This window comes from Ceratotherium simum, chromosome 23 (genome assembly GCF_057802395.1).
Source record: "Ceratotherium simum simum isolate JZ-2026a chromosome 23, ASM5780239v1, whole genome shotgun sequence".
In the NCBI taxonomy this organism is placed as follows: Eukaryota; Metazoa; Chordata; class Mammalia; order Perissodactyla; family Rhinocerotidae; genus Ceratotherium; species Ceratotherium simum.
In genome coordinates, this window is record NC_141922.1 from 47661485 (window position 1) to 47675079 (window position 13595).

The 13595-nt window shown below is 37.0% G+C and overlaps 1 protein-coding gene across 1 annotated transcript in view; it reads right to left on the reverse strand.

Annotated features, from left to right (window-relative positions):
- Nucleotides 1-5365: 5365 nt before the first annotated feature.
- DECR1 (2,4-dienoyl-CoA reductase 1) overlaps nucleotides 5366-13595 on the reverse strand; it is a 51141-nt gene continuing 42911 nt past the window's right edge. Inside the window, exons 6-10 of the mRNA XM_014788043.2 lie at nucleotides 13487-13586; nucleotides 9172-9244; nucleotides 6153-6299; nucleotides 5641-5703; nucleotides 5366-5538 (exon numbers count right to left, since the gene is read on the reverse strand). Of these exons, the coding sequence (XP_014643529.1) occupies nucleotides 5479-5538; nucleotides 5641-5703; nucleotides 6153-6299; nucleotides 9172-9244; nucleotides 13487-13586 (443 nt within the window). The 3' untranslated portion in view covers nucleotides 5366-5478. The remainder of the gene's footprint in view (nucleotides 5539-5640; nucleotides 5704-6152; nucleotides 6300-9171; nucleotides 9245-13486; nucleotides 13587-13595) is intronic.

Below are 13595 nucleotides of genomic sequence, written 5' to 3' on the forward strand. Positions count from 1 at the left end.
TTTAGGCTGAATTTAACCACTAAGAATAAAGGAAGAGGAAAACAACACTAATCTCTTGTATTTTTGTTTCTTCCTCAAAAAGTCAGTGAACATGTAACCCATGATCAATCCAGGTGGGTGCAGGATGCTCAAATCACTACAGCCTAAGAAATCTAAGTAAATGTAAACCTGCCTGCCTCAGTAAATTATTAGATGTCAAATTGAATTAAAAGGTACTGCTGACATTAAGATTTACAACTAAAGAACTCTCAAAAAATCCAAAGATTTGGGGTTTTTACCCAACTGACATAATCAAATATTTCTTCATGAAAGATCTTCTCCAAAAGAATAGGAGAAATATACAGAATTTCCCTAAATTTCATCTGTAGGAAAATAGCTACTCATTACAAAGTATACACCAAAACTAGACCAGGCTTGGCACTGTTACAATAATAGCATGGAAAAAGAAAGAACAACAACAATTCTGATAGGAGTAGATCTGAGGGACTTCCTAGGTGCTGATAGTAATAACAGTCATGAATCCAGCACTCAGCCTGTCATAGTGGACTTGAACTCCGGAGCACTTTCAGGGAAAGAAATCCTTATAACTCAGCTCAGTCAGTCACACTTACACATGAGGGACAGGCCAGGCTCCAGGAGCAGAGAACAGAGTGAAGAGTGGAAAATGAATCTGAAAGGGCAAATGTGAGGTAGTTTACACAACAGCTACTCGACATCACAAACAAAATTCATTATAGGTACATCATCAATCTAAATGTGAAAGGCGTGCAGACAACATAAGAGACTGTCTTCACTACCTCATGCCTGGAAAGATTTCTTAACAACCAACTATGAAAAAACAGATTGAAAAACTGGACTCTATTAAAACTAAGAACTCTGTTCCCAAAAAGACAATATTAAGAGAGTGAAAACTCAAATGTCTAAGTGTGAGGATATATTTGTGTTGGCTCGCACCCTCAGGAGTTCCCGGGTAAAATCTGAAACCGGCCCCCATACACAGAGGGCAGGGAGAGACCGAAGACAGAGGCCGGTGGGTAGGTGGCAGTTTTAATAAGCAAGGGGACTTACATCCCAGGCTTGTTTTGGGCAGCCACAAGATGATATCTCTGCTCCTACCCACCAGAATCTTACAAGTTTATATAGAGGCCTTAACTGGGTTCAGTCACACATTTAGTCCAGATGGTCTCAACAAAACCTTACTCTCTCGAGGGTGCATCCTTGAAATGGCTCCGGCTTGTGGGAATGGCAGGCAGAAGGTACATTCCAAGGACAGGGGAGGGGGAAAGCCCATAACCAGCTTGCAAGTCAACTAGCAGTCACATCCTCTCAATGACTTCCTCCAACAATTTGTAACCCATATAACTGACAAAGTTACATATCCAAAATATATAAGCATTACTCCTAAAAATAAATTTTAAAAAAATATAACCCAATAGAAAAATGTGTAAGAAAGTTGAACTGGCATTTCACAAATAAAAGGATATCTAAATATCTAAAAACAATAAAAGTAAGCAACTTTATTAGTAATCAAGAGACATTGCTACAAAAAAAAGTCAGAAACACAAGAATATGTATTGTGTGTTTCTATTCACATAAACTTACAAAGCAGTTTAGCTATGGTGCTAGAAGTCAAGACAGCGGTTAGTTTTAGGGAGAGAAAGGGAATCATGATGGGGTACACAAGCAAGGCTTCTGGATTCCTGGTGATGTTGTTTCTTATCTGGGTAGTGGTTACACAAATATATTTGTTTTGTGATAATTCATGACTTGTGTACTTTTAGAGAAATCATATGTCAACTAAAAAGTTAAAAATATTAATTGTGTGCAAGCAGGGATTTAGGGAAGCCTCTCTGAAGAAGCCAGCCACATAAAGATCAGGAAAAGTACATTCCTAGGACAAAGAAGCAGCTAGTGCAAAGGCTCCAGGGTGAACAACCCTAAGGAAGTGAAAGAAAGCTGCTGTGGCAGAGCCTGGGATGGGAGCAGAGAGGGAGCACAAGGCAGAGCAGGCAAGATTTCCTCTGCCAGGGTAAGGAAGGAGTTGAGATTTTATACAAAGCACCATATATTCAGTCTCCAAACCCAAGGATTACTTTACCTTGCAGCTGAGAAATGTAAGCTCTTATCAGAAAATTAAAGTTAAAGGGATTAAGGTTGAAAATGAATTTGTGAAAGTCTAATACATATTTTTATGTTCAATGAACAAAATAATAAAATTGATCAAAAAAAAAAAATTAATGGGCATTTTCCCCTTGAAGGCTTTTGCAATAGAACTGTATCTCATAGAGACTCTGTTATTGTCTCTTGGTTTAAATTATGATCCCAAGAAACTGGTCCCGTTGGGCAGGAGACATGAGCTTGACTAACTGTGTGACCTTGGGCAAGTCATAACTTACTTGTGCCTCAGCTCCTTCAACTATAAAATGAAGGGGCTGAGAACAGTATCTTCTAAGACTTTTCCAGCCCTAAATTCTATTATTCAAAGTCACTTAAATTCTTGCTGCTTTAGTTTTTCCACAAGAACAATAAAGAAACAAGAGCTGTTACTCCATACCTGAAACATTTCCTGGAGATGTTTTCATCTATTAATCATAAAATGAGGGATATTGTCACCAATAATCCTCACTTGAATTTGCTGAGTATTAACTCTTCCATTAGTGCATTAGCAGCAGGATTCGTAGAGAAGTTACTAAGTAGAGTGACAAATGGTAATTCTTAAGGTGAAACATTGATATGGTTACAGCCCAAAGGTGGTATGTCATAAAATATAGTGATTATCCATCAATGTTTGTTTCTCTTTCAGACTTCCTAAGAAATTTCTTTCTTAGGAAAACCTTTAATTAACTGATATTCTCATGATTTCTCTTTTTTGGTCCTCTCTGCCATGTTTGTAAGCTTTGCTTCCTCATTCATCATTTGTAATAACATATATTAATGAAGCAAACTCTAAGAGATGATTAATAGGAGAAAAATTTGTATACAAATTCAGACAAATCAAAATTTTTACAATACCCAATTAAGACATCAATAGGTAAAAAGACAAACAAGACATTCATAAGTGTAGAAAAGTATTCAATATCACTAATAATTAAATAAACACGTTTGAAGGAGCTATCACTTTTTACTTATGAAATTGGTAAATAGTTTGAAAGTGGGAATACCCCATATTTGTAGGTATTTGTTGAAAATGGCATTATCATACACAGCTCAGGGTGTTCTAAACCCATACAAACCTTAGGAATAACAATTTGGAAACATGTCTGAAAGGTCTTTAAAAGCTTTATAACCTTTGATTACTAATATTATTTCTAGGAATCTATCATGAGGAAAAAATTCCAAATTCTGAAAATGTTTTATGCACAAAGATGTTCGTCACAGTTTTATATATAATACTGAAAAATAAAAATAACCTAATTCCAAGAATAAAGAATTAAAGTATGATACATGTAAACAATGAAATACAAAAAATCATATTTATGAAAAAAACCAGAATCTGATTTATCATACAATCTCAACTGTTAACAAAAAGGAGAGAGGTTGAGAAAATACTGGGGAAAAAAACAATATTTATAAAGTTATAAAAAGGTAAACACTGAATATTAACTAAACCAGAAATTGGAATATGTTATATTGCTAGAATTAGTGGAGGGGAAGAGTGTATATTGCAGAAGAAAAAGAATAGTTAAAAGAGCTGAAGATGGTTACTATGAAAAGAGAGCTGTGGAGCGGGGACTACAGTCATACTCTTTCCTGTGTAAGTTATATAAACAAATTACTTTCATAAAAAATAAAAATTAAATAAAAAAGCAAAAGGCTGAAAATAAATATGCCAAAACCCAAAATACTAACAGAAGTTGTCTGTAGGAAGTTAGTTTTTTATTTTTTCTATTCTCTTGTATTCTCACCTTTTCTGTGATAAGCATGTTATAAGGATGAAAAGGGAGAAAGACAGCAGGGCCCCATGTATGTTTTACATTTTATATGATGTTTTTACTTCTTGCATCTCACTTAATCCTCATAACAACCTGTGAAGCAGATACTATAATCCTGAATTTTATCATGAAGAAAATAAGAAGTGATGAAAGTTACACAAGGTCACTTATAACCACTGGCACTTTTTTTTCCTATACCACAAGAGGTATTGATAACTTAAACAGGAAGGAGACCTATGTAGATAGATGAGAGGAAAACAAGGATTAGTGTTAAGGTAAAATGCAGACTGTGTACCTGCATTGCCAGAGTGTAAAGAAAAAGTGTACCATCCTAAAAAAGCCCAGTGAAAGCCACTACAATTAGGACTGTAAAGGCCACTTATTGCAAACCTGTAACATTAGCCATTTATGTACACAATTTAAATGTAATTTATGTTCACAATTAACTGTCAATGTAATAAGGGTTTTCATATGTGGCTTATAGCACATAAATTCAAATAGGAAAGTAGATTCCTTTGCAAATCTATTCAGAGGAAGTTATGATGGAAGCAGGCCCCCTCGCTTAGTAATCTGGGTAATGGGCATAGTCAGTCTAGTGAGTATGTTACGAGTGATTCCTATGAAAGCAAAATAGACCTTTTTTAAAATATAAGCTCAAAGTTACAGCTATATAGCCTTGAAACTGTGGTTTTCTTATTACTTGCTTCTCAAGATAACAAATTAATCAAATCAAATATGAAATAAAATAAAATTATACACAAAAATATTTTATAAGCTTTATTTATCTTCCCTACCCAGAGAAATCTCTTCTTCTTTTAGAGTTAAGATGGAATGCTATCTCCTAGGTGTCAATTCCTCTAAACTCTGAAGACAGAATGGATTACTTCCACCTCCACACTTTAACACTGCTGGAATCATATTTATCATGATGCATCATAAATAATTATTTATAGGTCTGTCTATCCTGCTAGATAATGAGGTTCAAGAGGGCCAAGGCTGTAGATTATTGCTGTTTTATCCTCAGTACCAAGTAAAAAGCCTGGCTACAAAACAAGTCCTCATAAAATTTGTTTGAATTAATATTGAGCTATCTAAAGGAGATAATTCACAAGTCCAATGAAAAGGAAAAACAGTAGGAAGACAGAGTCCATTAACTTTACTGTAGACCCTTTACTTTCTTATAGGCCCCATCACCACGGGCATGGTTTAATATGTAAATCAAACGCTACTTTCACCATTAAGTTTCTCCTGATTTTTCCAGGTTAAAAATATCTGTTCCTTTCTCTGCACTTTCAAGCACTTTTTACCTCTCTAAGCCTCACTCGCTCTTATTTTTTTTTAATTTTTTGAAGGGACAATATCTCATCTTATTTATCCTTGAATACACCATGTCCACCCACCACTGGCCTGGCACACCACAGCCACTCAATGACTGCTGGTTACTTAACAATTTATTAGACTTGAAAATACTTGAAAGATTACAGACAGTTTGTATCATTTCTATTCCTTGACTTTTTCTGTAACCAAGACAGAGGCCAGAGTGGTCTTAGGAACCTTTAGTCTTTCTGATGAGTCCTTCTATTGTCTCCCACTGCTCCTTGGTGACCTAACACAAAAAGAAAAAGTCAATTTAATGTGGTTCTTGCATATTTTTAAAGCTTAGTATCTTAGCTGCTCATATTATATTATATACCCAAAATGGCATTACCTTACTCAGACTGTTGAATTCCCCTGAAATAAGTACTTCCTCTCCACCATCAAATCTAATGACCTGAAAAAAAATATTAAAAACTTCTGAAACTAACTCCTGTTAAAAACTTTCATAACCATTAGCCATTTTCCCATCCTAATTGGATGGAATACCTCCTTGGCACCTTCCATCAAAGCCCAAATTTTAAAGACAAAATTGATGATTAAACCTAAATTGACTTACTCTCTTTAGAATCCTCTTTCCATCATCTTCACAATTTCAAACTGTACCCAATCTTAAAGATCATCTTAAAGGCATGGCTAACCAGAGCAATTTGTACTTAATAAAATTAATTTATCAATGAATACATTTCATAAGCTAAACAGTATATATTAATAATTATTTTTATATTATTTACAGCTAAATATTTTAAATCATATTTACATTCAATATTGTCAAGACTAGCTCCACAATATGCCTCCCCACCCTAAATCCACCTCCCAAAAGTCAAGAGAAACAAGAATGCTTACTGCTCCATTAATCCAAGAAGCATAATCACTACAAAGGAAAGCAGCAAGATTTGCAAGTTCTTCCACAGTTCCTAGCCGACCACAGGGAATTCTGTTGATCATGTCTTTCTCAAATGCTCCAGTTGGGTCAAGACGGCTAAAGGCACCCTTAGAAATTAAGAAAACAGTTCAGTTGCATTTTTTTTAATGCAATCTCTTTCCTATTTAAGACACAAATTTGCATAAAATAGAATGTTACTATGGTAGCCTATTCATACCTTAGGCCTTGTAAGCAACAGAGAACTTTGCCAAATTCTTCCACATTCACTTTAGCTCCAAACAGGTCATTTTACCTAATATTGACCTTAAAAAATCACTAGAAAATGCAACCTTTTCACCTTAGTTTCTTCATTTGTGAAATGAGAATTTGTCTTAACTACCTCAAAAAATTGTTGCCATGTATGAGAAATGAGAAAATCTACAGCCATGCACTGTACAATGACGTTTTGGTCAACGACAGACTGCATACACAACAGTTGTCCCACAAGATTAGTACCATGGAGCCCAGTGTGTAGTAGGGTATTCCATCTAGGTTTGTGTAGGTACTGCAGGGGAAGAAGAAATTTTCCTCTACCCTTCTAGGTTCTTCTATCTGGTCTAAGAATTAAATTGATATGAGACAGATTAACAAGAGAAAAACAAACAAAAGTTTAATAACATGTACACATGGGAGAAACCCAGGAAAACCAAGTAACTTGCCAAAATAGCTGAAGCCCTCACCTTAAATACCATCCTCAACTAAAGACAAAAGAAGACGTTGGCAGTGTGGAGAGTCAGGGACTTCAAAGGGAAGGAGGGCAATTCACAGGTAGGTGAAAAGGAGCAAATATTTGGAAAACAAGTGTTTGGCTATACAGATCAGAAGATCATAGAGAGGAGCCCAACAAACAGGCTTTTCTAGGTTCCTCCCTGACTACCACCTAATTCATGCTATGCTAAGGTGATAGCTCGCTCCCTGAGATCAGTCTTTTTATCTGAATTCTTTTAGGCAGTCATGGGGGAGGTAACAAGAAAAACTTTCTAAGTCTGTTGTTTCTTAAAAAATCATCAGCCTAAAATAATCCTCAGGTTAAAGAGACACATTTTAGGGTGGCAAATTTTGCTCCCCTTCAGTACACTTGATGACCTTTGCACAAGGACGAAATCGCCTCCTGACACGTTTCTCAGAACGTATCACTTCACTAAGCGACAGGTGACGGTGTACAAAAGTACTCTGAAATATGGACAAGCCTGTTTGTGGTGGAGGTAGGGGTGCTACTGTCATTGACTTGGTAAACACAGAAAAATGACTCAAGTAGGAAGTATGTAAGAGGAAATTCCTCTTCTCCCTTCTTCTCAAAATAATAGGAAAGGAAGAAAACAAATATGTAGGAATATTAAATTCAAGGAGATCCCACAGAGAGAAAAACCATAACTAAATCTGCCAAACAATTCCTGTCTTCTGTTAATGATGTGAAGGAGCAGACAAGATGAAGTATGTATGTGCACTGCTTAATAAAAACGACTGAATTTTTCTACACTACTGCCTGGCAGTCTAGGTGCCAGTTTTCTTCAATAACACAGGTATGAGACAGAGCAGCACTCACTCCGTTGAGCCCTGCAGCTCTCCCCGGGCAGGGAGGAAGCAGCAGAGACAAGGGAGCAACTGCCTCCAATCCCGGTTCCACGAGTGCTCGCTGGGGAGTTTCTGTACTGCGATCTTCTCTCAGTCCCTGTAAACCATATGCCTGTTATATAGCTTATCTAGTTTTTATATGTCTACTACTAGACTATAAGCTCCTTGACGGAAAGCACTTTGTCACAAATGTTTTGTACCTTTCTCAGTACTTCTGCACACAGTAGGCACTCAGTAAATACATGCTAAACAAATAAATAACATGAGGGTGATTTTTCCTTGATATTAACATCCTAGAAAGAAGCTTCTGTGACTAGAGACTCCTTTCCAGATAGTGCTCAGCATAGCACCATCCTGAATCATGTGTTTTAATAAATGCTTTTGAGTTATTTTTCCATTAATTTTATTACACTCTTTATTATTGCAGTGTCAATCAAATAAGATATTCAATCAAGTTTCACACACTAAGGTAGTGTTTCTTTCCATTTTCCTCTCTTTAAATTGATAAATAAACTAATACAGCCATTTTCATGTTAATATTTAAAACCCAAGAACTACCTACGACCCAAATGCTCCTTAGCATTATTTTCCAATGTGTTTATACAACTGAAACAAGTTATCAGACTTCACCTGGGCCTTCAAAACTACATCTCTATTGGGATTGTGAATTCTTGCTTTACACGAAAACAAAAAGTATGCAAGTGAAGTTATTTGGGGTAATGTGAGAGAAGAGAGAACCTGTGGACCTTGTGGGCAACATCTATAACAGCATTAGGGATAATTATGAGTTGCATTGAGTATCTGTAAGGATTATTGATTATAAGTGAAATGCATGCCATCAGAAGGATTTTTAATGAGAGGGACGTGGGAGTTAGATGACATGCATAATTGAGCATTGGAAAGGGAAAAGGCACAGATATGAGTCAAAGAAAATGCTACCTATAGCAACAGCAAGCCTGTATGATAAATTTTTAGAGCATCTCTTAAACTAAAAATATAGTTATATTTCCATGATTTTAAAAAAAGGATGTCAATCGAAGTAAGAATCTTTAAAATATGGTAAAAACTAAGAATATAAGACAATAACAGATCATTGAAGCAAATGGGACAAAATAAAAAAACTGATGGCATAAAAGATCCCAGAAGATTTAGACACCGAATTAGAGCTTGTCAAGAAGTTGTGAAGCTGCGCATTCCCGCCCACCTCCTCACGTCTTCTGTTGGCTAATGGAAGAACCCTCTCCCCACCACCAGGGCTCCAAACTCAGGCGTCCCTGGAAAGTCCTGCACAACAATCAGAATATACCTATCACTGTTTCGTGCCTTAATCATTCACAAGGTGATCACAAGCAAACTAAAACTTACTTTGGTTTTTATAGGCCCCGGTTGAATCACGTTGAATCGCATTCCATATTTACTCCATTCAGCTGCAAGAGACCTAAAAATTAAAATAAACAACACAGATGCTAAAATATTATACTACATGTTAAAAATAACAACCAAGACTCACTGCATGCTTACTCCATGCCAGAGACTACAATCCAACAAGTAGGTACTATTATTATTCCCCATGTTACAGACAAGGAAACTGAGTCACAGAGAGGTTAAATGATTTGCTCTGGGTCATATGGCTAGTGAGTCAATCCTAAGTGGTCCAGCTCCAGAATTTGTGCCCTTAATCACTCTGCTACACTATCCTCCATTTACCTTTCAGTGTCCTTAATCACTATGGGATTCACATTTTACATTCACATCTCATCATTCACATTTTAGAACCAAATCCAATATCAATATATATTTTTAGAGTAGGTTTCATTACTTAGCATAAAAAAGTGAGAGACTCATGCCCCTCCCCGACGTTTTCTGGAGTTCAATCGCACATTTATGAAGTTCAATATAACTTTATTTACAGTACATTGGATTACAATTTTGCAACATCACAAGTGGTCTAATTCAGTAAGAGATGGATTACATAGAGAGTTAAAACATGAACCACATCCATGTTTAACTAGATTTTAATAGAATTGTTGAACTGAGCTCGAGAGGAAATAGGAACCTAACAAAATCTTACCAAATGCCCTAAAGGAAAATATGACACTAATAGCAAACATGGAAACTTGAAGCAACTTGTTTTAAAAGCCTACTTGACAGATAGGTGTAACTTTTATTATCTAAACTTATTTTAGGAATTTATATTTGTGTGTATATATACCTAATCTAGTATTAAAAATGACTTAACGGTAACTTAAAAAAATACATATCACATAAATGAGGAAGAAGGGGGAGGGGGAGAAAGGGAGAAAGAGAGAAAGAGAGGGAAAAAAAAGAAACAAGGTTAAGGAAATACAAAGGAGCCAAGAATGAAGCCAATACCTAAATGTATTGCGACATTTCATATAATTACAATAAGCAGTCCAAAAATTTGTATCTACTCTTTCCATGACAGTATGCAAAAAAGGTAAGCCTAATCAGTTATACAACGCGCAGTGCCCGTAAGGAAAAAAGCAAGCTAATTTCTCAGAAGAAGCACAATTGATTCTGATAAAAAAATCAGAAAAAATTTCTTCCAAGAAGACTTATAAAAGCAAAATTATGTAATATAATAATGTCCTTAAGATACTGTATCCTTGCAATAGATACAAAGGGATAAGTTTAATGTGATATCCATTAACATGGCTGACAGCATCACTTCAAAGGCCAATTCAGTAAAACCAATTCTATAGGATAGGGGGCATGTGCTCCAAGCAGTCTGTAAATCTGACTTAATCCACAAGTGCATTTTAGAGAAATGGGTGGGCTGCATCTCTTTCAGGCAAATCAGACATAAAAATTGCCTCTTTGAGTGATGCTTTTGGCAGAGTACATGACCACACCTACCCTGGGCACGTATTTGTAGTGCACCTACTCCATACTGCTAGGTGAGTAGTAACTTTGCGTCTTATCAGAAGTACTGAGCTGAACAGAGTATATAGTAGCATCCTCTGAAAAACTGAGCAATCTATTAAGGAAACCTACCTAGAGGAAAAGCCGTCCTATCTCTGCTCAGAGGTGTGCCAGATAAATGTGTTCCAGTGCTAGCTCTCATTAAACTAGCTTACATTCTGAAGAACTATTGCAACATGATAAGGAATCCGCCTCATCAGCTCACTGGGCATGTTAAGATGCTGAACACAATACATTCCATATATGTTAGCCATCATTGTTGCTCTATCAACAGATGTTTACTGTGTACTTACTAGGTGTCAAGACTCCATAAGTGGGCCGGCCCTGTGGCTTGGTGGTTAAGTGCGTGCGCTGCAATGCTGGTGGCCCGGGTTCGGATCCCGGGTGCGCATTGAGGCACCACTTCTCTGTCCATCCTGAGGCCGAGTCCCACATACAGCAACTAGAAGGATGTGCAGCTATGACATACAACTATCTACTGGGGCTTTGGGGGGAAAAAATAAAATAAATAAAATCTTTAAAAAAAAAAAAAAAAAAAAAAAAACTCCATAAGTGTTGTTTACCTTCAAATAAAGAAAGGTAGTCCTTGCTCTCAAGAGCAGTCCCTCTCTCTTGAGAGGTCAGTTTAGCTGTATAACGAACTAGTTACTGTACTGGGAGTTGTGTAATGTGTGTCACGGCTGCTTAAAGGAAGAAGTACCTAAGTCTACTGGAAGTGAGAGGGAAGGCTTCCTTGAACAGGTGATATTTCAGTTGACACTTGAAGAAGCATTAGGGCTTTATTGTGGGAGGCAAGGGGGAAGGAGAAGAGGATGGAAAATAATAGAGGGTAAGAAAGAGAAAGAAGACAGCCCAGGCATATGGGCCAGTATGAGTAAAGGACACAGGCACAAACAACACGCAGTATCTGGGGACCTACAGGGCCTTATCCGGTACAACTGTTTACTATCAAGTATGAGAAGAGAGCTGATGGGGACTCAGGCTGGAGAGGAAGGTACATTTATTGAACATCTACTATGTACAATACATTATGCAGTAATACAAAAAAAAAGTAGCACAAAACCATAGTCCTTAAAGGACATGAAATTGAAACCTTTAACAAGATACAAAGGTCCCAACAAAACAAGTATTATATTGAACAAATGGGGCCAAAATAGTCAAGTTCCAATCCCTTATTTCCAATACCATTTGACCTTAAAAAAAGGTAATTATCTCTATTCAGACTAAGACTCAACTTCTGAGTAGAGTAATATTAATCTTTTTATCTCAAACAAATGTGTATTACTGATTTAAATGTTAAAAAGTACTTTGCAACTACTGGAAAAAGAGAATAATTATGCAGTTTAGCAAGCAACGAACACCAGCTATGGACCAGATCCCACTAAGCAGTGAGTATACAAAGATACATAAGCTTTGGTCCCTTTCCTCACAGAACTCACATTCTAGTGAGGAAGTAAGATAGCTTTAATGACATGTTAAAAAGCAGTCTATCATACCCCTACTATATATTGGTACACGACCTTCATTTTAGACTCTATAACACAGGATGGCATTTATTTATTAGTGTATGAGTCTTCTCACTAGACTAGAATAAACCACGTTTTAAGGGCACACAGAGTAGAGAATGATTAATTCTGTTCTAGACAAATGAGAGAAAATATCCCAGAGGAGGTGATATGACAAGAGGCTTGAAAGCAGGCAAAATATCGCAGCAATTTCCAACAGCAGCATAACCCAGCCATAGAGATAGGAAAATGCATGGCACCTTTAAGGAAATGTGGAGCAGTCCAAGGGCAACGAGAGACAGGAGTAATGGTATAAGAACATAGGCTCAGGCGAGGAGGAGGGCTCTCCTGCTTCTCTCACTGTCCTCTCCCTGGTCCCTAGCACAATAAATATTTATCAAATAAATCAATGAATAAACAGACGTCAGGGACAAGTCTGTTTAGAACGCCATACTGAATTTCGGTTTTTATTCCAAAGAGTAATGAAAAAATGATCTATGATTTTCAGCTAGGGAGTATTATAAAGATCCGTATTTTTAGAAAGATGATTCTGGTGGGAAGGTGATTAAAAAATAAAGAGGGAAGAGACTGGTAGCAGAGAAACACATTATAGAGTTGCTACAGTAAGCCACAACGAGAACCTACATTACAACAAAGACAGTGGAAAAGGCCAATGGGGAACAGATTCAAAAAGCAATCGTGCTGCTGAGAAAAGGCCACGAGACCTGGCAAGTGGTCGCTGGTCTACGCTTGCCCTATTAATCCTGTACAGTAGGTATAATAAAAGGATGAAGGTGTGTTTAAGAGAGGTCAGGGGTGGCACTAGTCAAGATGCACGGGAGAGAAGAAAAGGCTACAGTCTTGTGCTGTCTAACATGGTAGCCACGAGCCACACGCGGCTATTTAATTTTAATTTTAAAGTAATTAAAATTCAATAATAGTTAGTTCCTCAGTCACGGTAGCCACAATTCAAGGGTTCACTGGCCACACGTGGCTATTGGATAATGCAGATTTATAGAACATTTCCATCACTGCAGAAACTTCTATTGGACAGTGTTGCTATAGACAAATAGGACTTATCCAGGAGACAGAATGTCTGTCTCCAGGTGAATCCAAATTAATCTCTGTTCTACTTTTCTCTGGATGGAGACCAGAATGCAGGAATTTAGGTCCATGAGTTACTAAAGTACATTACTCACCTTTGGCGACAAGATTAACACGGTAGTACTCACTTGTGCATAGCTTCCACTCCTGCTTTGGCAGAAGCACTTGGTACTACAAAACCTGACCCAGTCTCAGCATAGATAGTTGTAATAGCAAGAAATGCTGCTCCTAAAATTT